This window comes from Eriocheir sinensis, chromosome 50, assembly GCF_024679095.1.
Source record: "Eriocheir sinensis breed Jianghai 21 chromosome 50, ASM2467909v1, whole genome shotgun sequence".
Lineage (NCBI taxonomy): Eukaryota > Metazoa > Arthropoda > Malacostraca > Decapoda > Varunidae > Eriocheir > Eriocheir sinensis.
In genome coordinates, this window is record NC_066558.1 from 6291780 (window position 1) to 6317387 (window position 25608).

Here is a 25608-nt window from a genome sequence, read left to right on the forward strand (position 1 = left end):
ACTTCATGCGCATCCCGGTCAACGACAACTTCAGCGAGAAACTCCTCCCCTACTTCAATGATGCCTTCAACTTCATCGGTAAGTGGCGGTGGTGGTGGTGAGCTTAATGCTGGATGTAACTTCACTATCCTAACTTCAACTGTGCCTCTAACTTCTCTTCCTCTTCTTCCCCTTCTTCTCCCCCCACAGACAAGGTGCGTGAGGGCGGGAACTGCGTGTTGGTGCATTGCTTGGCGGGCATCTCACGCTCCGCCACTGTTGCCATCGCCTACGTCATGAAGCACCTCAGTCTGCCCTTCGAGGAGGCCTATATGTGAGTGTGTTGGGTGTGGTGCATGGTGGGTGAGTGTTGGTATGTGTGTGTTGCGTGTGTTGGGTGTTAGATGAGTGTTTGTGTGTGTGTGTGTTTGGTGTTGGGTGTGTGTTGTATGGGTGTTTCTGTGTGTGTTGAAAGTTTGTAGCACAGGTGAAAGAGAGAGAGAGAGAGTACAGTTGAAAAAATCGAAGAAAATGGAAAAGAAAGGAAGAAAACAGAGAGAGAGAGAGAGAGAGATAACACCCCCCCCCCTCCCCCAGGTACGTCAAGAGCCGGCGGCCGACCATCTCCCCGAACATCAACTTCGTGGGCCAGTTGGCGGAGCTGGACCGCCAGCTGCGGCGCGACCCCGGCGGCCCCCGCGACCCAGCCTCGGCCCCCATACTGCTGCGGACCCCCCTCACCCCCGCCACGCCCCCTGACCGCCCCCCAGTGGCCCCCCTGCCCAAGTCCCTGAGCCTCAACCTCCGCCACACCCTGGAGGCGGTGCCCGGCTCGCCCTCCCCGCCCCCCTCCGCCCCCCGCTCCCCCCCGGACCTGTCCCCCTCCACGGCCCTGGCGCGCCTCACCTTCCCGCCCCCGTCCACGCCCCCGAGGTCGCCCCGCTCGCCCGTGTTCTCCGTGCGGCGGGGCTGCGGCTCCCCCTCCACGCCCTCGCCGTCCTCCCACTGCCCCTTCTTCCGGGGCAGACTGGCCCCCACGCTCGGTGGCAAGGGGGAGGAGGCCAAGGCCAGGGAGGGGGGTGACCGCTCCCCCGAGGCACCCCTGGGTAAACTCGAGGCCCCCGCAAGCCCTGTCAGCCCCGCCCCGCCCCCCGCCGCCCCCAGGACGACGCGCCAGGTGTCGGTGTGCGTCATCGAGGTGCAGGGGGGCGACGTGCCCGTGCGGTACGTGCGCGGCGAGCCCCTGGTGGTACGGGAGACCGCCGTGGAGGCCACACCCGTCGTGCCGCCCCCCGCCCGCTGCCTGTTGACCGTGGACCTGACGCCCGCGGCCCCGCCGCCAGGCACCGCCGCCACGCCCACCACCACCACGCCCACGCCGGGCACCCTCACGCCCTCCTCGCCCCTCACGCCCATCACGCCCGGCAGCACTCCCACGCCCACACACACGCCCGTCCCCGCCCGGCCCCGCGAGGTGATCGTGCCCATCAGGCGGGAGGTGCCGCTGCCCGCCGCTGCCGCGCCCCGCCCCACCCCCGCCACCCCGCCCAAGGGGGGCGTGTGGACGCCGGACACCCCCGCCGAGGCCGCCGTGGCCGGCCCCGCCCCGCCCCGCCCCGGGTCCCCGCCGCCCCGCGAGGTCCAGCAAAGCGACTCGGGCATCCTGGTTACGGGCATGCCGGGGCCGGGGTCGTGCGGCGTGCCCCGCCCCGCCCCGCGCCTGCCCCGCTGCCACTCGTCCTCGGAGACGCACCTCTCGGCGCGGCGCCTGCTGGAGCACCGCCCGCCGGACTTCTCCACGCGGAAGTGTTCCAGCTACGACGAGGTGGGCCGCGCCTGGCCGCTGGGCCCCGCCCCGCCGCCCGCCGCCGGCCCCGCCGCGCCCCGCCCCTGGGAGCTGGCCCGCAGCGACAGCGTCTCCACCAGCGGCTTCGGCTCGGAGATCAGCGACTCGGACTTCCTGGGCGAGGACGGCCCCGCGCCCCCCGACGACCCCCTGGGGCCCTACCAGGCCGTGTTCGCCGACGTGTTCCCCGGCGAGACCCCGCCGCCCGCCCCGCCCCGCCGCCACGGCCCGCCCACCACGCCCACCACCGGCGGCAGCCCCGCCCCACCCCGCGCCCCGCGCCGCCCCGCCAGCCTGCCGGGCGTCACCGGCACCTACTTCACACACCTGCAGGTGAGGCGACCACCGCACCGGGCACTGTCCAGGGCGCTGTGTGGCAGGGCGGTGACACACACACACACACACACACACACACACACACACACACACACAAACACACACACACACACACACACACAGACACTCAAACACACACACACACACACACACACTCAAACACACACACATTCTCAAACACACACACACACACACACACACACACACACACACACACACACACACACACACACACACACACACACACACACACACACACACACACACACACACACTCACACACACACACCCACACACACACACACACACACACACTCACTCACTCACACACACACACACATTGTTTATGATCGATGACACTTTGCGCACGAGGAACAATGGCGTAAAACTCAGATGTAGACAAGTAAATTCAGACTGCACCAAATTTTTCTTCACCAACGTTGTAGTGCGAGAATGGAATAAGCTCCCATCATCAGTGGTCCAGTGTAACACGATTGACTCCTTCAAAAATAAGCTCGACCGTCACTTCCTTCAACTTAATATCAACTAGAGTAGAAATGCAACGTTTTGAGTCTTCGGACAGACCACCAAGTCTGGACCATGGGGTCTGTGTGGTCTGATTTTCTATGTAAATCTATGTAAATCACTCACTCACTCGCTCACACACACACACTCACACTCACTCACTCACTCACACACACACACACACACACACACACACACACACACACACACACACACACACACACACACACACACTGACCCAGTCCTCCATCACCCACAGAATGACTCCAGCCTCGACATGGGGGTGGAGCTGGACAGGGACGAGGACGAGGACGATGAAGACGATGAGGAGGAGGAGGAGAGGGGGGAGGTGGAGATGCGGCGAGGGGGGAGGAGAGGAAGGCGTGGAGTGGAGAAGAAGGACTCTGGTTACTATTCCTTCCTGACCGAGCACCCGCCTGTGAGCCCGAAGACCATGGGGGAGGGAGTCCGCCATACCACAAGTGAGTGCGTGTGTGTGTGTGTGTGTGCGTGTGTGTCTGTGTGTGTGTGGGTGTGTTTCTCATTTTTCTTTCTTATTCCATTTTTCATTTCTTGGTATTTTTCTCATTTTTACTTCTTCATTTCTTTATTCATTTCTTGGTTATTTTTCTCTTTTTTTTTTTCTTCATTTCTCTATTCCTCCTCTCTCTCTCTTTCTCTGTCTATTCCTCTCTTTTTTTCTAGTTTCCATGCCTTTGTGTGTGTGTGTGTGTGTGTGTGTGTGTGTGTGCATTTCTCTAACACTTTCAAATTTAATACTAAGAGAAAAAAAATGTGTTCCTTTTAAGCCTAAGTTCAGATTTTGTTGTTTCTCCAAATTATTCCTTAAAAAATGTAGGCCTATTTATATTATTTGAGTGTTAGTGAGGTTCAGAAATATACATACATACATACATACATACATACATAGTTACATACATGAATATATACATACATACATACATACATACATACACACATACATTTTATTTATGTTGTCATTTACTATAATATACATACAGGCTTGCACACACACACACACACACACACACACACACACACACACACACACACACACACAAATGATTAAAAAATAAAAAAAATAAAAAGAATGAAAGAAAATTAATATGCTTACTCACTCACTCACTCACTCACACGCACTCACAACTCACTCTAATTCCCACTCACTCACTCTCACTTACTAAGGAAGAGCAAAATTGAGCTATGCCCCCCTCCTCCCCCCCCTTCTCTCTCTCTCTCTCTCTCTCTCTCTCTCTCTCTCTCTCTCTCTCTCTCTCTCTCTCTCTCTCTCTCTCTCTCTCATCTTTTTCCTTCGTTTTTCAGTTTTTTCCTCCATTCTCATTTCCTTTTTATTTTCTTTCATTCTTTTCTTTCTTTCCTGTTATTTTCTTATTTTTCTTCCTATATCATCTCTCTCTCTCTCTCTCTCTCTCTCTCTCTCTCTCTCTCTCTCTCTCTCTCTCTCTCTCTCTCTCTCTCTCTCTCTCTCTCTCTCTCTCTCTAACATTTCCTCTTTCCTTTCATCTCTTCATCTTCTCTCTCTCTTCCCCCGCCCCCCCTGCCCCCCCCTAAGCCATGCCCCCCACGGTAACCCCCTCCCCCCCTTGTCCACAGGCATGATAAGTCTATTATGACAGCGAACAACCACCCCACGCAAAGCAGGTAAACAGCAGGCCACTAGCAGGCAACCCCCATGCCTTACCCTGCCTCACCTAACCTAACCTAACCTAATCTAATTTACTCACACGCATTCTCTCTCTCTCTCTCTCTCTCTCTCTCTCTCTCTCTCTCTCTCTCTCTCTCTCTCTCTCTTGCTCCTTTTATCTCTCTTTATCTATCTCTATGTCTATATTTATCTCATGCATTCTCTCTTTATCTGTATCTCTCAATCTCTTACCCTGCCTAACCTAACCTAATGTACACTCTCTCTCTCTCTCTCTCTCTCTCTCTCTCTCTCTCTCTCTCTTTATCAATCTCTCTGTCTATATCTGTCAAATTCATTCTCTCTCTCTCTCTCTCTCTCTATCTCTCTCTCTCTCTAACTATATCTCTATCTCTCTCTCTCTCTCTCTCTCTCTCTCTCTCTCTCTCTCTCTCTTGCTCCTTTTATCTCTCTTTATCTATCTATCTGTCTATATCTGTCTCATGCATTCTCTCTTTATCTGTATCTCTCAATCTCTTACCCTGTCTAACCTAACCTAACCTAATCTACTCACACGCACTCGCTCTCTCTCTTGCTTGCTTCTTTTCTCTCTCTTTATCAATCTACCTGTCTATATCTGTCAAATTCATTCTCTCTCTTATCTCTATCTCTCAATCCCTCTCCCTGCCTAACCTAACCTAACCTACTCACTCACTCCCTCTCTCTCTTGCTCCTTTAATCTCTCTTTCTTTATCTCAATATCTTTATCTCATGTATTCTCTCTGTCTTTTATCTTATTTTCTTTCTGTCTATCTATCTATCCCTAACCTAACCTCACTTCACTCTGGCTAATCTGCTCTTACACACACACTCTCTCTCTCTCTCTCTCTCTCTCTCTCTCTCTCTCTCTCTCTCTCTCTCAATCCCTCTCTCTTATTCCCTATCTATCTATCTATCTATCTATGAATTAAATTATCAAACATTCTCTCTCTCTCTCTCTCTCTCTCTCTCTCTCTCTCTCTCTCTCTCTCTCTCTCTCTCTCTCTCTCTCTCTCTCTCTCTCTCTCTCTCTCTCTCTCTCTCTCTCTCTCTCCTTCCTCACCCCCCCCCCTGCACCCCTTCCAAAGTCACACCTGCCACTAACGACCGCCAATGAGCTAATTAACAACCCCTATTACCTTTCTGTAAATAGATGCAAGTGATTGGGTGTGTGTGTGTGGACGGGTGTGGACAGCTGATTGGCTACCTTGATTAGTGGTGATTAGTGATTTACCTGTACTGTGGTGGTGGTGGTGATGGTGGTGGTGGTGGTAGTAGTGGTGGTGGTGGTGGTGGTGATGTCATTTCATGGTCATATTAATGGTGAATAGATATAGTGATGATGATGATGATGGTGAAGATAGTGATTAATTAGAAGAGACTGTATATAGCAGACTAATTAGTTGTTCTTACCTGTATAGTGTTTGTTTACCTGATTTTCCTGATTTGTAAATATGTCAAGTTTATTTATTTTATTTATTCTGTTTTATTATTTTGTTTTGTTTTACTTTTTTTTTTTTTGCAGAACTGATTCAAGAATCATAAGGTCATATCCACTTTTTATTGTTATGGTTTTGTTTTTTAGTGGCATAATAGTTAGTGGTATAGAGAAGTTAATGTTAGAGAATTTGGTGTTAGTTTAGAGCAGTGGTCCTTAACCTGGGCTCGACCGAACGCCAGGGGTTCGCCGAAGACCCTCCCAAAAGACGTTGCAATTTTGCAGTTGAATTCTAAGGAAATTTTCTTTCATATTTTTATGAATTAAAATGGAATCCATTCTTTATATTATCCAAAATTAATAATACTCTTGAACTTAGCAGTAATTTTTCTTCCACTTGTATGTTTTTTTTTCTTCATACTTGAAGGGTTCAGCTTCTGTGCAGAGGTTTTCGTTAGGGTTTGGCGCCTCAGAAAAGGTTAAGAACCACTGGTTTAGAGGCATTTGATTAGTGGTTAGAGTGGTTCATTTTTGGTCTGGTGTTCATGGCAAGGTTAGAGAAGTGTTAGTGTTAGATTAGAGGAATAACAATAGTGCTGAGAATAATGTTAATGTTTGTTAGGAAATTCAGTGTTAGTTTAGAGGCATAAGTGCTTAGAATAGTGTTGGAGTTAGTGTTTGTTAGGGAATTGAGTGTTAGACAAATGGCCATAACAATACTCCTTAGAATAGTGTTAGAGTTAGTGTTTGTTAGGGAATTCAGTGTTAGTTTAGAGGTATAACATTGGTGCTTAGAATAGGGTTAGTGTGGGATAATATACACAATTTTTTGTTAGAGAAGTTAGTGTTGTGTTTTCAGAGCATAAGAATAGTGATCAGAGAAGTGTTAGTGTAGAATAGAGTGTTGCTTTTTAGTGTGTGTGTGTGTGTGTCTGTGTGTGTGTGTGTGTGTATGGATTAAAAGACATACACAGGATTAATGAAAGCAAATACACATACAATAAAAAATAAAAAATAGAGAAAATAGAAAGAAAAAAATATAGATTAGCAACTTGAAATAGGAAAACAAACTTGAAAATAATGACAACTATGTTATGAAAAAAAAATGTTGTAGTAGTAGTAGTAGTAGTAGTAGTAGTAGTAGTAGTAGTAGTGGTAGTGGTAGTGAAAATATAAGTGGTGGTGATGATAGTGGTGATATTACAGGACCAAGGAGTGGGCTGGTGTTGCGTATGGGTGGTGGTGGTGGCGGTGCGAGTGGAGTGAGGTGGAGGTTATGGCACCCCTCCTTCCACTTAAGACTATGACCCCTCCTCCTCCTCCTCCTCTTCGTCCTCTTCCTCTTCTTTCAAGGTCAAGGCAGTAAAGATGTGGCCTTACTAAGTGTGTGTTGATGGCAAGCCTTTTGTAATCTATTTTTCTGCAGTGTTGCCAATAGCCTTACCACCCTTAACCCATTAGCTCCCACCCTTCCACTATCAGGCCATTCATAAGGGAGGAACATACACTTACAGTTAGTCCAGACCCACATTCTAAAGTAGCCCCTTTCTCACCATTTGTAAGGCCCCTTTCACACGAGCGGTTTTTGCAGCTCCGGCACATGCCGGACGGCAGCCGCATGGCACCTGGACATTCACGGTCAAGTGCGGTGTCTGCCGCATCCGCTTCGGTATCTCCTTCAGTCATATTTGTAATCTTCTCTTGAGGGATATATCCCACAAACAAGGCCGTCTTTCAATCTCGGACATCAGCAGCTCCGTGTCATGATAATTTAAATTAGCCATAATCCTGAAATTTAAATGCAGATGTTTGTTGTACAGAGGTATATAGAATTAATATGTAAGACACTTACATTTTCAATGTACATTAATTGAAAGTTCATAAGATTTAAAATATAGTGCATTCCAGCTTTTCCAATGATGCAGACAAAGTGGTCGCGTGCCCTTCCTCCCAGTGTTGACAGATAGCTATCCCTCGCCACGCGGGAAACACCGCATGTGTGAAGGCGCCCATAGCAACACATGACCACCGAAACCGTTGTGCGGTCTTGCTGGCAGTGCGGCAGGGTGCGGCTGTCTTGCCGCTCCGGCCTCGTGTGAATGCACCCACAAGAGTCAATGTAAAGCTAAACCGTGCGGCATGTGCCGGACCGGCAAAAACCGCTCGTGTGAAAGACCTAAAGGCTGGAAATTTGAGTTGAAAGAGACAGGGAAATCGGTAGGTTGAAAATAATGTCGCCCTCAGATGGTTAAGTCCCAACTCTAAGGGTCTGCATGAGAGGGGCTGCCAAGTTATCCAAAGGTCCAGTGCCCATACAGCATAATGATCCAGTTTGCCAATACAGAATTATTACTCATCTTGTTTTAGTATTTTGCATCATCGGTCCCTAAGAGGCTAATATTAAGAGGGCCGTGACGTGTTACTCTTTCCCAGACCCACTTTTGCCCCTCTTGAGCCCCCCTCCCCTCCCTCCCTCTTTCCATAGATATGTCACTTCTTGCTTTTTACTTCCTCTATTTTTTTCTCTTCTCATTCTGATCATCCCTGTATCTATCCATCTATCTATTTACCTATCTATATCTATCTGTGTTATATAGTAGGCAACATTAGACCCTCAGTAGGCCTACCTTGCCTTTACTGACCGCTTATCAGACTCAATTTAGCAAGCCAAACTTGACATGTGATAATAATAATAATAATAATAATAATAATAATAATAATAGTAATTCTTGTAACTAAATAAATGAAAAAAAAAAATGAAAACCCTTCTGACCCATTTTACTTTTGTGTGACTAAGTAAACATTAATGCCAGTGTTAATATATTGGGCCTAATTTATCATGTGTGTGTGTGTGTGTGTGTGTGCGTGTGTGAGAGTGAGAGAGTGTGTGTGTGTGTGTGTGTTTGTATGTATTTACCTAGTTGTATTTACCTAGTTGTAGCTTTACAGGGCCTGGGCTTACGCTCGTGTGGTCCCGTCTCCGTATGTGTGTGTGTGTGTGTGTAAAATGTCCCCCTCTGCCACCCCCCTCATCACCCTCCCAGTCTGGCAGCCATCAATTATAGGAATCATCAGTCCAGGTCTATTATTATCATTATTATTACTATTATTATTACAGTATCAAAGTCTGTTAAGTTGTCGCTATTCTTTTCCTCCTCCTTCCTTCTACCTCTTCCTCCTTTCTCCTCTTCTTCTTCTTTGGGCCTATCATCAGCAACCTCAAACTCTTAAAGCACTGTTGGCCTACTGTAAGGAAACTATTATTTACATATATATTCTCTCTCCCAGTTAAGTTCTCACTATTCCTTTCCACCTTTCTACCTCTTTTTTCTTTCTCCTCTTCTTCTTCTTTGGGCCTATCATCAGCAACCTCAAACTCTTAAAGCACTGTCGGCCTACTTTAAGGAAACCAACACCAAGCTCAGGTTCATCACAAGGAATTTTGAGTTAGGGCGCAAGTAGTCATGCTGTCCTTGTACATACTTGATGAGACCTCACCTAGAATATGCAGTACAGTATAGGCACCTCTCTTATAATGTGCAGTGCAGATGGAGACCTTACTTGGAATATGTAGTGCAGTTGGAGACCTTACTTGGAATATGTAGTGCAGTTAGAGACCTTACTTGGAATATGTAGTGCAGTTGGAGACCTTACTTGGAATATGTAGTGCAGTTGGAGACCTTACTTGGAATATACAGTGCAGTTGGAGACCTTACTTGGAATATACAGTACAGCTTGGGTCACTAATCTTAAAGTGTATATATATGTGTTAGGTGTGTATGTTCTTTCCCTCCCTCTCACATGGTCACACACCCTCCTTCCCACACCCTTTCCCTCCCGCCCTTCCCCCTCCCTGCCTCCCCCACCCCCAGCGTTAACCCCCACCCCCCTTTCACCCACAGATTTGCCGTGGCGGAGAGAAAGACCAAAGAATCTTCAGCTAAACTCAACCACCACCACCACCATCAACAACAACAGGAATAACAAAAACAACAACAACAACACTCCGACTCCCACCCCTACCACCCCGCCCCCTCCTCTCACCCCTCCACCTTCATCATCATCCTCCTCCACTTCATCCTTTTTCTCCTCCTCTTCCTCCTCCTCCTCCTCTTCCTCCTCCTCCTCGGAGAAGCGTATGACTCCAGAGAAGAGGAAGAGTAGAGGCGTGAGTGTGGAGGAGAAGGAGGAGAAGAGGAGGAGCTGTGAGATGGAGGGAGGAGGTGGAGGAGGAGGAGGGTGGACGCCTCCTACTCGCACCTCCATAACCTTAGGGACAGGTGAGTGACTACTTCCTCTTCTTTTTCCTCTTCTTCTTTTCCTCTTCCTCTTCTTTTTCCTCTTCTTTTCCTCTTCCTCTTCTTTTTCCTCTTTACCTTGATTTTTTTTTCTTTTCTGTTTTTCTCTTCCTCTTGTTCTTCTTCCTCCTGTCCTCTTCCTCTTCTTTTTCCTCTTCTTCTTTTCCTCTTCCTCTTCTTTTTCCTCTTCTTCTCTTCCTCTTCTTTTTCCTCTTTTTACCTTGATTTTTTTTCTTTTCTGTTTTTCTCTTCCTCTTGTTCTTCTTCCTCCTGTCCTCTTCCTCTTCTTTTCCCTCTTCTTCTTTTCCTCTTCCTCTTCTTTTTCCTCTTCTTCTCTTCCTCTTCCTCTTCTTTTTCCTCTTTTTACCTTGATTTTTTTTCTTTTCTGTTTTTCTCTTCCTCTTGTTCTTCTTCCTCCTGTCCTCTTCCTCTTCTTTTTTGGCCTTTCCTCTTGATTTTTTTTTCTTTTTTCTTATCCTTATTCTTGTCTTTTTCTTCTTTTTCTTCTTCTTCCTCTTCCTCCTCTTATTTACCTTTTTCCATTTTGATTTCCTCTTCTATATATTTTTCTCCTTTACTTTTTAATTCATAAGGTCAATAAAGGTAACTAATTATAAGGTTATTAGGTCAGTGATGGACAGGTAAAAAAAGTGTTAATTAATATACATCTACTAATAATATACATACACTTAAGTTACTCTTCAATAGGCACTTGTTAACTCTTGGCTAATACTCACTTTTAATATAACAAAGTGTGTGTGTGTGTGTGTGTGTGTGTGTGTGTGTGTGTGTGGGTGTGGGTGTGTGTGTGTGTTCATTGATCTTTCTCTTTTCATTCTTTTTTTCTTTTCTCATTTTTTTTCTTTTCTTTCATTTTCCTCTTTCCATTTTTTTTTCTTTTTCTTTATCTCATTTTCTTTTTCCTTTCTTTAATTTCCCTCTTTCTCACTTTCTTCCTCTTTTCATTTTTTTTTTCTCTATCTCATTTTCTTTTTCCTTTCTTTCACTACCCTCATTCTCACTTTCTTCCTCTTTTCATTCTTGTTTTTCATTTATTTTTCTCTATCTCATTTTCTTTCATTTCTTTAATTTCCCTCTTTCTCACTTTCTTTATCCATCTTTTCTCCTTGTCTACTTTTCGTGCCTGTGTGTGTGTGTGTGTGTGTGTGTGTGTATTCAAGCGCCGTGTCTGTTGTGTTGACCTCAAGCCTTCCCTCCGCTGTCCAGGTGTTTCGGGGAAGAGGGACGTCCCACGCTTGCTCAGGTAGGCCCAGGTGCGGGAGGGGGGGGGGAAGGGGAGCACGAGAGGGAGGGCGGGGGGCACGTGAGGGAGGGACAAGGCTTCTGCACCATGGATGTGAAATGCACTCATGGGAACCCAACTAACCTCCTCTGTGGCCTTGGGAAATAGTTAATAAAATAAAAACAGAAGTGCCGGAGAATATGGACCGGAAGAGTGAGAGTAAGGCAGTATATACCCTGTCAGGAAGAGCATTCAATCTTAACTTGGCAGCTTCGGCGGACCCCGTTTGGGGCTCGGCTCAAAACCCCTAATTCGAGCTAATTGTAGGCGGTGGCGGCATAGAGCAACCCACCATGCATGCCCTGGGTCATTGTGGTGGGTGAGTGATCTTGAGGTGGGCTTATTTGTCATAGGTGGTGCTGTAAGGTCATGGCAGACTGAATTAGCTATCCATACAGTAATCACTTGTCAAATTCTCTATAGTAGACAACAAGCGACTCTCGGCTAGATGCCACGCGTCACGAGACTGTTTATTTTGTAGCAAACACCACCCAAAAACAATGGAGTTTGAGTATAAGTAAACATATTTAACGGCTTTACAGTTATGAGAGGAGTACTCTGATGTACGTTAAATCCTCTTTTCTTAGTCTCAAAATGCAGTGTAATGTTTACGTTTCTCGGCCACCTCTCGGCTTTCCCATAGCCAAAGCCCACGGGTTAAACTTCAAACCACAAGGCCTTCAAGAAACAGTGATCTTATGTGAAATTGGGTAAAGCAAAAACTGTAAGGTGAAAAAAGAAGTTTATCCCGTCTGCTGCGATTGGCACAGATTTGGCCTTCACTGGTAGCCTGGTAACATACACTCCCAGGTCTTTCTCTGCCTCTGTGGTGGATAGTGGAGTGTTTCCCATGTGGTATTGGTATGCTGGATATCCCTTCACTGGTAGCCTGGTAACATACACTCCCAGGTCTTTCTCTGCCTCTGTGGTGGATAGTGGAGTGTTTCCCATGTGGTATTGGTATGCTGGATATCCCTTCACTGGTAGCCTGGTAACATACACTCCCAGGTCTTTCTCTGCCTCTGTGGTGGATAGTGGAGTGTTTCCCATGTGGTATTGGTATGCTGGATATCCCTTCACTGGTAGCCTGGTAACATACACTCCCAGGTCTTTCTCTGCCTCTGTTGTGCATAGTGGAGTGTTTCCCATGTGGTATTGGTATGCTGGATATCCCTTCACTGGTAGCCTGGTAACATACACTCCCAGGTCTTTCTCTGCCTCTGTGGTGGATAGTGGAGTGTTTCCCATGTGGTATTGGTATGCTGGATATCCCTTCACTGGTAGCCTGGTAACATACACTCCCAGGTCTTTCTCTGCCTCTGTGGTGAATAGTGGAGTGTTTCCCATGTGGTATTGGTATGCTGGATATCCCTTCACTGGTAGCCTGGTAACATACACTCCCAGGTCTTTCTCTGCCTCTGTGGTGGATAGTGGAGTGTTTCCCATGTGGTATTGGTATGCTGGATATCCCTTCACGGGTAGCCTGGTAACATACACTCCCAGGTCTTTCTCTGCCTCTGTGGTGGATAGTGGAGTGTTTCCCATGTGGTATTAGTATGCTGGATATCCCCTCTCAAGATGCAGGACTTTACATTTTCCTTCATTGAATTGTAGCAGCCACTTTCTATTCCATTCCTGTAGCTTGGTGATGTCTTCTGGTAGGAAATCCACAGTCAAGGGGTTAAATGAAATGTTATGGTACTTTGCCTCAGACTTTCACAGGACTCGGAGACAGGTGGTGGTCAAGGATGGGCCGAGAGTAGAGTTAGGGACACGAGATCAGTTTCAGAAGTCACCAAGGGAAGAGAGAAGGGGGAAGGTGTAGGGTGTGTACTTATGTGTGTGTGTGTGTGTGTGTGTGTTTTGCTTGCCCTTGACTACACACACACACACACACACACACACAGCACAGCACAGCACAGCACAGCACTCTTCAGCACACCTCAGCACCTTTTTCTTCCTAGTGTAGCACATTCACATTCCTGCACCTGTTTTTTTTTTTTTTTTTTTTGTGTGTGTGTGTGTGTGTGTGTGTGTGTGTGTGTGTGTGTGTGTGTGTGTGTGTGTGTGTGTGTATCACCTGTGCAGCACCTATGTCACACTCAGCACCTGTTGAAGCTCTTTTAGATCAGCACTTTGAAGATACAGACAGTAAGCTTATGACGGTAGCACTAGTCAGCACTTAGGTCACCACTGCATGCAGACTACCAACTTACTATTGTACCTGTGTGTGTGTGTGTGTGTGTGTGTGTGTGTGTTTAAGAGAGAAAGAGAGTGTTTTGCTACACACGCCTTGTTCTTTGGGTGTATTCCTATATAACAATGGTGGTGGTGGTGAGGCTTTTTGTTTTGTCTTCTTAGATCACTTATGTAGTGTGTGTGTGTGTGTGTGTGTGTGTGTGTGTGTGTGTGTGTGTGTGTGTGTGTGTGTGTGTGTGTGTGTGTGTGTGCAGCCACTTATCCCCCTCCCCCTCCCCCCATCAGGAGCCGTGAGGGCGGCGCGCCAGCTGGTGGCGGGTGTGGAGCAGCTGCTGGACGCCGAGATGGCAGACTTGCGGCGCCGCACGGCCGCGGCGTCCTCCCGCATCCGACTCCTGGGGCGGAGTGACGACCCGCCCCGCCACACAGCCCACCCCGCCCCTGCCCCACCCACCACCACCCCCGGCCCAGAGCGTGACACCCACACCAGGCTGATTCGGCCACCCCGTGGGGGTGTAGGGGCCGCACGACCCGCCCCAGGGGAGGCCGGCCGTGCCCGCAGTGAACCGCCGCTGCCCGCCGAGGAGGGCCTGTACCGTGCCCGCTCCTGCCCGGGTTTGCCACGCCCCGCAGGGCCACGCGAGGCTGAGGCGGGGCCGCCCTCTGATGCCCAGCTGGTGCGGCTGCGCGGCCCACGCGGGGAGGCACCCCGCCCCCCGCCCCTCAACAGGTACTCCTGTGGTGCCCTGGACGGTGCGCCGCCGCCCGCCGCGGCCGCCATCGCCGCCACCTTTGAGTCCTGCCCAGACTTCAGCAGCCTGCGCCAGTGTGTGCGGCGCGGCGACTCACGACACTCCTCCTCCTCCTCCCTCTCCTCCACCCACTCCTTCACCAGGCTGCTGCAGGTGTCCTGAGGTGCTGCCCACACCTCCACCACCACTATCACCATCACCACCACCACCACCACTGCCTGGCCCCGGTGTGTGTGGCACCACCACCAGCGGGTGTACGTTACCACGCTGCCTCCACCACTGCTGCCCAGCCCCGGCCTGTACATACGTAGGAATATTTGATGACTTAAATTATTCACCGGGAAGGACTGAGCCTGCGGCCGTGACCTGCACTGTACATAGTGAAGAGGCGGCACACACACACACACACACACACACACACACACACACATGAGGGTTAAGTTTCATGTACTTAAGTTAACCTTGAGATGCAGGGAAACAGTCAGTCATTCACACACACACACACACACACACACACACACACACACGAGTAATTATTCACTTTCATCTACACACCTGGTTCTTGTTACCTGTGTGCGTGTGTGTGTATAAATATGTGTGTGTGTGTGTGTGTGTGTGTGTAGGTGACAATAAACGATGAGTGATATTTTCTCATAACTGTTAAGCACTTACCTTCCACACACACACACACACACACACACACACACACACTTAACAATACGCCTTCTACTACTTGGTGATGTGTTTAATACTGTGAAATAAGTAAGTATGATGTGTATTTGTCAATATACATATAATATTTATGATAACTATTTATATGGGAAAGGCGAAGAAGCAAGGATGGACGTGTGTGAAAAGGCAGAGTAATTAGTGTTATTATTATTATTATTTTTATTATTATTATTGATTTATATAGTAGATGGAAACATTGACTTTATTTTCATGTGTGTGTTTACTTTACTTCTTTATGTCTAACTAATGTGGAGTGAATGGAAGTGTGTTAAGGAGATGTTGTCGTCATTGAAGAAAAAAGGTTGAAGAAGATGAAGAAGAAGGAAACAAAGACAAAGATGAAAGGAAGAAAGGTTGAGAGAATGACCAAGAAGAAGAAGAAGGAAGAGAAGAAAAAAGGTTGAAGAAGATGAAGAAAAGGTGAAGGAGGAAAAGAAGAGAAGAGAAGTAGGATGAACAAGAAGGAAATGAAGAAAAAGATGAAGAAAGGAAGAAAGGTTGAAAGAATGACCAAGAAGAAGAAAAAGTAGAAAGAAGAAGGAATAGAAGAAAAAAGGTTGAAGAAGAAGGAAAAGAAGAAGGAACAGAAATATTGGATGATTGAGAGGAATAAAAAAAAAATTGAAAAAGATTAAGAAAACAAAACCGCAAAATTTAAGGTGAACAAAAAGAAAAGGAGAAAAAAAAAGGAAGAAAAAGAAAAGTATAAGTGAAAAGATAAAAAGTTTCCATATTAGAGAAAGTTTGAATATTTGTCTTACTTTTTTTCTTGAAGGAGTGAAGAAAAAAAATATTTGAGTTTGGCTTTTCAGTGAGAGATTTGCGATATTTTTTTTTTTTTTTTTTTTTTTTTTTTCCGGAACGAGAGAAAAAAATATGTAAGCCGGCAACCGAAGGGAAAAGACTCGCTCGTAAGTACAACAAACAAACGGACAAACAAACAAACAAACAAACGTATAAGTGGAAGAATCAAGTGACGACATTTGTGTGTGTGGATCAGTCGTGTACAAACAAACAAACAAACAAACAAACAAACAAGGACAGGTGGACTCGCTGCCGCTCCACACGCATTATAATTATGTTTTTTTCTTGTTTTTTTCTTGTTTTTTGAAATATTGAAAAAAAAGACAGATTTTTGGGGAACTTTTTTTTTTTTTTTTTTTTTTCATATTTTTCCTCTCAATGTATTTTTTGCCTTGTCTACATTTACTTCTTTTTTTTCACAAATTTCAATCATTATTTTTCTTTAGATGGAGAAATTAGTTACGTCTTTGTAGCTACAGCAACCCATAACCTCCACCAGCCACCATTAAATTTCACTTCACCATAATGTAACTTCCTCTCCTCTGTCTACACCATTAACTACTCAGAACTCATCACTAACTCATAACTTCACCATCCATTCATAACTTCAACTCCTCTGTCTGAACTTCACCATTCTGTAACTTCCACTCCACTGTCTACACCATTAACTACTCTGAACTTATCACTAACTCATACCTTCACCATCCATTCATAACTTCAACTCCTCTGTCCAAACTTCACCATTCTGTAACTTCCACTCCACTGTCTACACCACTAACTACTCTGAACTCACCACTAACTCATAACTTCACCATCCATTCATAACTTCAACTCCTCTGTCCAAACTTCACCATTCTGTAGCTTCCACTCCACTGTCTACACCATCAACTACTCTGAACTTATCACTAACTCATAACTTCACCATACATTCATAACTTCAACTCCTCTGTCCAAACTTCACCATTCTGTAACTTCCACTCCACTGTCTACACCATCAACTACTCTGAACCCATCACTAACTCATAACTTCACCATCCGTTCATAACTTCCACTCCACTGTCTACACCACTAACTACTCTGAACTCATCACTATGTCGTAACTTCACCATCCGTTCGTAACTTCAACTCCTCTGTCCGAACTTCACCATTAACTTGTAACTTCACCATTCTGTAACTTCCACTCCTCTGTTTACACCATTATCTACTCTGACTCATCACTAACTCATAACTTCACCATCCGTTCACAAATTCAACTCTGTCCGAACTTCACCATTAACTTGTAACTTCACCATTCTATAACTTCCACTCCTCTGTCTACACCATAAACTACTCTGAACTCACCACTAACTCATAACTTCACCATCCATTCATAACTTCAACTCTGTCCGAACTTCACCATTAACTCGTAACTTCCACTTTTCTAACCTCACCATCACCACACCCATTCACCACCAAGTGTGTATAACCTCCGCATCACCACATCCGCTTCACCCTAACTCCACCACCACTTGAGGCTAACACAACACAAAGATTAAGACCCGTGTTCTCAGATGCTTTCGGCCTCCACAACAAGTATTTCCGAAGGCCACAAAGGAGGGTAGTCGGGTTCTCATAAGTGTTTTTTCGTAATCATGGTGCAGAAGCCTTGTCAAACTATCACTAGGCTCATAAAACTACCCATGGAAATGTTCTAACACAACCTCAATGAAAGCCTTGTCAAATTATCACTAGGCTCATTAAACTACCCATGGAAATACTAACACAGCAACCTCAATGAAAGCCTTGTCAAACTGTCACTAGGCTCATAAAACTACCCATGGAAATACTAACACAACAACCTCAATGAAAGCCTTGTCAAACTGTCACTAGGCTCATAAAACTACCCATGGAAATGTACTGACACAACCTCAATGAAAGCCTTGTCAAACTATCACTAGGCTCATTAAACTACCCATGGAAATACTAACACAACCTCTATGAAAGCCTTGTCAAACTATCACTAGGCTCATAAAACTACCCCTGGAAATGCTAACACAACAACCTCTATGAAAGCTTTGTCAAACTATCACTAGGCTCATAAAACTACCCATGGAAATACTAACACAACAACCTCTATGAAAGCTTTGTTAAACTGTCACTAGGCTCATAAAACTACCCATGGAAATACTAACACAACCTCAGTGAAAGCCTTGTCAAACTGTCACTAGGCTCATAAAACTACCCATGGAAATACTAACACAACCTCAATGAAAGCCTTGTCAAACTGTCACTAGGCTCATAAAACTACCCATGGAAATACTAACACAACCTCAATGAAAGCCTTGTCAAACTATCACTAGGCTCATTAAACTACCCATGGAAATACTAACACAACCTCAATGAAAGCCTTGTCAAACTATCACTAGGCTCATTAAACTACCCATGGAAATACTAACACAACCTCAGTGAAAGCCTTGTCAAACTGTCACTAGGCTCATAAAACTACCCATGGAAATACTAACACAGCAACCTCTATGAAAGCTTTGTCAGACTATCACCAGGCTCATAAAACTACCCATGGAAATGTACTAACACAACCTCAATGAAAGCCTTGTCAAACTATCACTAGGCTCATAACACTACCCATGGAAATACTAACACAACTACCTCTATGAAAGCCTTGTCAAACTATCACTAGGCTCATAAAACTACCCATGGAAATACTAACACAACCTCAATGAAAGCCTTGTCAAACTCTCACTAGGCTCATAACACTACCCATGGAAATACTAACACAACCTCAATGAAAGCCTTGTCAAACTCTCACTAGGCTCATAACACTACCCATGGAAATACTAACACAACAACCTCTATGAAAGCCTTGTCAAACTATCACTAGGCTCATAAAACTACCCATGGAAATACTAACACAACAACCTCTATGAAAGCCTTGTCAAACTATCACTAGGCTCATAAAACTACCCATGGAAATACTAACACAACCTCAATGAAAGCCTTGTCAAACTATCACTAGGCTCATAACACTACCCATGGAAATACTAACACAACAACCTCTATGAAAGCCTTGTCAAACTATCACTAGGCTCATTAAACTACCCATGGAAATACTAACACAACAACCTCTATGAAAGCCTTGTCAAACTATCACTAGGCTCATTAAACTACCCATGGAAATACTAACACAACCTCAGTGAAAGCCTTGTCAAACTGTCACTAGGCTCATAAAACTACCCATGGAAATACTAACACAGCAACCTCTATGAAAGCCTTGTCAAACTATCACCAGGCTCATAAAACTACCCATGGAAATACTTCACTCAACAACTTAACCTCAACGAAAGCTTTATTGAATGTAGGTGTTCTTGTGAGCCCCGAAACGTCTGAGAATACGGGAGTTAAGTTAAAAATGCGTCTAGGAAAAACACGCGCTTGGCATTACCCGTCATCCCTGAGGCTTAAACTGATGCTAAGTTGTAGGCATAGTAGTTTATAAGTGCTAAAAGAAGTGTAATTTACGTAAACCCTCTGAGGCTAACTGGGCTATTACTACTATTATTTTTTTCATTATTATTATTGTTATTTAGCGAAGCGTGGCAACGGGCTGTGACGCTTTGCTGAGATTAGTGGCTGAAAAGGAAAATACAGAAAGGAACTGATTTAGAAAGAAAGGAAGAAAACAGGAAAGCGAGTGTGTAGGACAAATATAAGGAAGAAAAAAAATAATACAGTGAACTGGAACTTATTTTCATGTGTGTGTGTGTGTGTTTGTGTGTGTAAATGGACAGTGGTGTTTTTTTTTTCTTTATTTTTTTCCTGTTTTTTTTGTGTGTTTATTTTTTAAGCTGAGACGATGGAAACTCATTATTATTGTCATCATCATTATTATTATTATCATTATTATTATCATTATTATTATTATCATTATTATCATTATTATTATTATTATTATTATTATTATTATTATTATTATTATTATTATTATTATTATTATTATTATTATTGTTATTATTATTTTCCCTGTGAGGACGGCCTGTCGCACACCCTTACCTTACACACGGACACGGATCATCGCAAATACGTACTTGGTGAATAAAATAAATAATAAGAAAATATGATAAAAAATAAAATGTTACTTGATGTTCTGGCCTTTGATTGCTCTGTATATTCTTGTTTTTATTACTTATTTATTTATTTTATTTATTTATTTATTTTTTTTTTATTTTTTTTTTTTTTTTTAGGGAAGATGAGGTTGTTTTATTGTTTTTATTATCAGTTATTTTCTTTTCTTTTTTTTTTCTTTCTTTTTTCTATGTACAATTTTTTTTTCTTTTTTACTTTTAATTTCTCCAACTACTACTACTACTACTACTACTACTACTACTACTACTCCTATTACTATTTTTCTTTTCTTTTTTTCCCAATACACTCTCGGATATGGTAGAAATGCTCTCTCTCTCTCTCTCTCTCTCTCTCTCTCTCTCTCTCTCTCTCTCTCTCTCTCTCTCTGACATCATTAAATTTCACCATAAAACAGATATCAAGAGAGAGAGAGAGAGAGAGAGGTTCCATCCCTACATCCTCCTTCTTATCAATCTTGTTTTTTCCTTCCTTTTGTCCTTCTATTTACTTCCGCCACCATCACGCCTCCAATATCTAGGCCTCTCACATTCTGCCGCAGTGCCGAGGGTGTCATACGGGTGCCTACACAGTGCCTGGAGAGAGAAGAAAGCCTCGTATAGTGCCAATCTCAGGGGCAGTCTATGTACGGTGTTGGGAGCCTTGAGATCGCTTCTGCTTGGGGTTCAGAAGATGACGTGTGAATCGCTGTGTATGTGTTGCTTCTGCCAAGGTATGTTTAATTTGAGGTAAAAAAAAGATCATCTCTATCCTCCATTCATCTTTCACTTATAAAAAAAGATCATCTCTATCCTCCATTCATCTTTCACTTATAAAAAAAGATCATCTCTATCCTCCATTCATCTTTCACTTATAAAAAAAGATCATCTCTATCCTCCATTCATCTTTCACTTATAAAAAAAGATCATCTCTATCCTCCATTCATCTTTCACTTATAAAAAAAGATCATCTCTATCCTCCATTCATCTTTCACTTATAAAAAAAATCATCTCAATCCTCCATTCACCTTTCCTTTCCCTATCTTTCCCTTCTCTCTCTTTTTCTTTTTTCTCATTCCCTTTCCCCTTCTCTCCCTTTTTTCTTTCCCTTCTCTTTCTTCCTCTCCATTCACCTTTTCTTTCCCTATCTTTCCCTTCTCTCTCTTTCTCTTTTTCCTCATTCCCTTTCTTCCCCTTTCCCCTTCTCTCCCTTCCTTCTTTCTTTCCCTTTCTACTTTCCCTTCTCTTTCCTCCTCATTCCCTTTCTTCCTCTCCATTCTCCTTTTCTTTCCCTATCTTTCCCTTCTCTCTCTTTCTCTTTTTCCTCATTCCCTTTCCCCTTCTCTCCCTTTTTTCTTTCCCTTCTCTTTCTTCCTCTCCACCTTTTCTTTCCCTTTCTTTTCCCTCTCTCTTTCTCTTTTCTCTCATTCCCTTTCTTCCCCTTTCCCCTTCTCTCCCTTTCTTCTTTCTTTCCCTTTCTACTTTCCCTTCTCCTTCCTCCTCATTCCCTTTCTTCCTCTCCATTCACCTTTTCTTTCCCTTTCTTTCCATTCTCTCTCTTTCTCTTTTTCCTCATTCCCTTTCTTCCTCTTTCCCCTTCTTTCTCTTCTTTCTGCTTTCCATTCTTTCTTTCCTTCTCATTCCCTTTCTTCCTCTCATCATCTTCTCTCTATCCTCCATTCACCTTTCCTTTCCCTTCTCTTTTTTTCTCTTTTTCCTCATTCCCTTTCTTCCCCTTTCCCTTTCTTTCTCTTCTTTCTGCTTTCCATTCTTTCTTTCCTTCTCATTCCCTTTCTTCCTCTCATCATCTCTCTATCCTCCATTCACCTTTCCTTTCCCTTCTCTTTTTTTCTCTTTTTCCTCATTCCCTTTCTTCCCCTTTCCCTTTCTTTCCATTCTTTCTTTCCTCCTCATTCCCTTTCTTCCTCTCATCATCATCTCTATCCTCCATTCACTTTCCTTTCCATTCTCTCTTTCTCTTTTTTTTCTCTCTTCCCTTCTTCCTCTCAACATCCCTCAAACCTTCATCCTTCCCTCCTTTTTCCCTCTCTTTCCATCCTTTCTTTACTTTCTTCTTATTTCCCTTTTTTCCTCTCACCCTCATCTCTCCTCTCCTATCCTTCACCCCCTCTTTATTTTCCTTCATTCTTATTTCCTTTTCTTCTTTCACTTTCCTCCTCTTTTTCTCTTACCATCCCTCTCTTCCTCATCTTTCCTCTCCTTTCCTTTATCCCCTTTCTTTCCCTTTCTTCCTTTTTTCTTATTTCTCTTTCCTCCTTTCTCCTATTCCTCTTATCACTCCCTTTTCTTTCCCTCACTCTCATCCTTCCTTCTTTATTCCTTGTCTTCCTTCTCTTTTAGCTTCCTCTCCCTCTTCTACGCCCCTCGATCTCAGCATGTATGTAAACCTATGTAAATTCTCCCCTACAGATGACAAGCCTATCCTCTGCCTCTCCCTCAGCATCTATGTAAATCTATGTAAATTCTCCCCACAGATGACAATTAAGCCTATATCCTCTGCCTAGCCCTCAGCATCTATGTAAACCTATGTAAATTCTCCCCTACAGATGACAAGCCTATATCTTCTGCTTGGTTCTCAGCATCTATGTAAACCTATGTAAATTCTCCCCTACAGATGACAAGCCTATATCTTCTGCTTGGTCCTCAGCATCTATGTAAACCTATGTAAATTCTCCCCTACAGATGACAAGCCTATCCTCTGCCTGGCCCTCAGCATCTATGTAAACCTATGTAAATTCTCCCCTACAGATGACAAGCCTATCCTCTGCCTGGCCCTCAGCATCTATGTAAACCTATGTAAATTCTCCCCTACAGATGACAAGCCTATCCTCTGCCTGGCCTTCAGCATCTATGTAAACCTATGTAAATTCTCCCTTCAGATGACAAGCCTATCCACTGCCTAGCCCTCAGCATCTATGTAAATCTATGTAAATTCTCCCCTACAGATGACAAGCCTATATCTTTTGCTTGGCCCTCAGCATCTATGTAAACCTATGTAAATTCTCCCCTACAGATGACAAGCCTATCCTCTGCCTAGCCCTCAGCATCTATGTAAACCTATGTAAATTCTCCCCTACAGATGACAAGCTTATATCTTCTGCCTAGCCCTCAGCATCTATGTAAACCTATGTAAATTCTCCCCTACAGATGACAAGCCTATCCTCTGCCTGGCCCTCAGCATCTATGTAAACCTATGTAAATTCTCCCCTACAGATGACAAACCTATATCTTCTGCTTGGCCCTCAGCATCTATGTAAACCTATGTAAATCCTCCCCTACAGATGACAAGCTTATATCTTCTGCCTAGCCCTCAGCATCTATGTAAATCTATGTAAATTCTCCCCTACAGATGACAAGCCTATCCTCTGCCTGGCCCTCAGCATCCCAGCTCTCTGCATCCTCATCCTCGCTACCTTCTCCTCCGGGCTCTTACTCTACATCAGAAGTCCCAAAATCAAGTCCCTTAGACCCCAGCAGAACCCCCAGGAGACAGAGGGACGCAGGCAAGCCCCCCAGCGCGTCACCAGTCCCCCAGTGAATCCCCAGAGAAGTCTACCACAAGGAACAGTTAGTCAGAATCAGCCCCCAGCTCCCTTCACGCCATATCTAACAAGGAGTCAAATTAGTGTTATCCAGCAGACCTCGACCTCTTCTTCGCCGCCCCCAGCCCTCCCCATGCTCCCCAGTAACTCCCCAGCCCCGAATTTGGTCAGCTATGATAGTGTTAACAGCCTCTACGGGATTGAGGAATTGGATTTGTCATATGGTTAGTCTTTTCACGGGGGACTTTGCCATATTGTAAGGCCTTGTAGGGGGACTTTGCCATATTGTAAGGCCTTGTAGGGGGACTTTGCTATAGTATGAGTTTTTTTAAGGGGGGACTTTGCCATATTGTAAGGCCTTGTAGGGGGACTTTGCCATATTGTAAGGCCTTGTAGGGGGACTTTGCTATATTGTAAGGCCTTGTAGGGGGACTTTGCTATAGTATGAGTTTTTTTAAGGGGGGACTTTGCCATATTGTAAGGCCTTGTAGGGGGACTTTGCCATATTGTAAGGCCTTGTAGGGGGACTTTGCTATAGCGTGAGTTTTTTTAAGGGGGGGCTTTGCCATATTGTAAGGCCTTGTAGGGGGACTTTGCCATATTGTAAGGCCTTGTAGGGGGACTTTGCCATATTGTAAGGCCTTGTAGGGGGACTTTGCCATATTGTAAGGCCTTGTAGGGGGACTTTGCCATATTGTAAGGCCTTGTAGGGGGACTTTGCTATAGTATGAGTTTTTTTAAGGGGGGGCTTTGCCATATTGTAAGGCCTTGTAGGGGACTTTGCCATATTGTAAGGTCTTGTAGGGGGACTTTGCCATATTGTAAGTTTTAAGGGGGGGCTTTGCCATATTGTAAGGCCTTGTAGGGGGGCTTTGCCATATTGTAAGGTCTTGTAGGGGGACTTTACCATCGTGGCAGTTTGAAGGGGGGGCCTTGCCATATTGTAAGGCCTTGTAGGGGGACTTTGCCATATTGTAAGGCCTTGTAGGGGGACTTTGCCATATTGTAAGTTTTTAAAGGGGGGGTTGCCATATTGTAAGTTTTAAGGGGGGGCTTTGCCATATTGTAAGTCCTTGTAGTGGGACTTTGCTATAGTTTGAGTTTTTTTAAGGGGGGGCTTTGCCATATTGTAAGGCCTTAGGGGGTCTTTGCCATATTGTAAGGTCTTGTAGGGGGACTTTGCCATATTGTAAGTTTTAAGGGGGGGCTTTGCCATATTGTAAGGCCTTGTAGGGGGACTTTGCCATGTGCAAGTTTTTAAGGGGGTTGCCATAGTGTAAGGTCTTGTAGGGGGACTTTGCCATATTATAGGTTCTTTAAGGGGGGACTTTACCATATTGTGAGTTTTTAAGGAGGGGCTTTGCCATATTGTAAGTTATTGTAGGGGGACTTTGCCATATTGTAAATTTTTAAGGGGGGGCTTTGCCATATTGTAAGTTATTGTAGGGGGACTTTGCCATATTATAGGTTTTTTAAGGGGGGACTTTGCCATATTTTAAGGCCTTGTAGGGTGATTTTGCCACTGTAAATCATTAAGGGGTGACTTTGCCATAATTGTAAGTTCTTGTAGGGGAACTTTGATTGCCATATTGTAATGCCTTGTATGGGGTACGTCATTATATTGCGAGTCTTTGTACACATTTTAAGTTTTAAAGAGGGAACTTTGCCATATTTTAAGTTATTGTTGGGGGAATTTGCCACATTGTACGGCCTTGTATGGGGGACTTTATTATATTTTTAGTCTTTGTAGGCATATTTTAAGTTCAAGGGGGACTTTGCCATATTGTAAATCTTGAAGGGGGGACTTTGCCATACTGTAAGGAGAGGGAGTAACAAGAAAAAAAGTCAAACTGGAGATCAATGGATGAAAAGAGAACGATATACACGAAAAGAAAACGTAATAAGTAAAAAGAAAAAAAAATGTGACAAATAAGTTTTGTCCCCAACGAAATACCAAAAAAAAAAGTTTATATTATAGAAGTCAACTTTCATACTGAGAAAAAAATACAGGTCTCC

General features: G+C 44.7%; 2 protein-coding genes and 2 long non-coding RNA genes across 54 annotated transcripts in view; 3 read left to right on the forward strand and 1 right to left on the reverse strand.

The window, feature by feature from the left end:
- LOC126982315 (tyrosine-protein phosphatase vhp-1-like) overlaps positions 1-15806 on the forward strand; it is a 52549-nt gene extending 36743 nt beyond the window's left edge. Inside the window, exons 7-13 of one of the 2 annotated variants that reach the window (XM_050834314.1) lie at positions 1-78; positions 190-313; positions 577-2158; positions 2946-3168; positions 9729-10106; positions 11352-11388; positions 13912-14169. The exon at positions 1-78 is cut by the window's left edge and continues 70 nt beyond it. In XM_050834314.1, coding sequence (XP_050690271.1) covers positions 1-78; positions 190-313; positions 577-2158; positions 2946-3168; positions 9729-10106; positions 11352-11388; positions 13912-14035 — 2546 coding nt within the window. In that variant the 3' untranslated portion in view covers positions 14036-14169. Of the gene's footprint in view, positions 79-189; positions 314-576; positions 2159-2945; positions 3169-9728; positions 10107-11351; positions 11389-13911 lie in introns of both variants that reach the window. The other variant, XM_050834313.1, reaches the window with a different exon arrangement.
- On the forward strand, positions 11419-12831 carry LOC126982325 (uncharacterized). The gene is made up of 2 exons (XR_007735101.1): positions 11419-12534; positions 12634-12831. It is a non-coding gene; the product is annotated as an uncharacterized LOC126982325 (long non-coding RNA).
- A 1532-nt stretch (positions 15807-17338) lies between the features above and the next one.
- On the reverse strand, positions 17339-19207 carry LOC126982321 (uncharacterized). Of its 50 annotated transcripts, none has more exons than XR_007735093.1 (3): positions 18693-19207; positions 18561-18626; positions 17339-18288 (listed from the first exon to the last, which is right to left on the reverse strand). It is a non-coding gene; the product is annotated as an uncharacterized LOC126982321 (long non-coding RNA). The 50 variants fall into 50 exon arrangements; XR_007735075.1 differs by having other exon boundaries at positions 17339-18354; XR_007735076.1 differs by having other exon boundaries at positions 17339-18423.
- A 1170-nt stretch (positions 19208-20377) lies between these two features.
- LOC126982333 (uncharacterized) lies at positions 20378-24427 on the forward strand. The gene is made up of 2 exons (XM_050834338.1): positions 20378-20763; positions 23400-24427. The coding sequence occupies exons 1-2, from the start codon at positions 20724-20726 to the stop codon at positions 23819-23821; spliced, it is 462 nt and encodes a 153-aa protein (XP_050690295.1). The 5' UTR covers positions 20378-20723; the 3' UTR covers positions 23822-24427.
- The last annotated feature ends 1181 nt before the right edge of the window (positions 24428-25608 follow it).

What these genes read in the sequence shown, in the direction of transcription:
- LOC126982333 (XM_050834338.1), top strand. Translation starts at nt 20,724, where the DNA reads ATGACGTGTGAATCGCTGTGTATGTGTTGCTTCTGCCAAG. An exon ending in TATGTGTTGCTTCTGCCAAG is followed by an intron (nt 20,764 to 23,399) that starts GTATGTTTAATT and finishes TCTCCCCTACAG; the next exon opens with ATGACAAGCCTATCCTCTGC.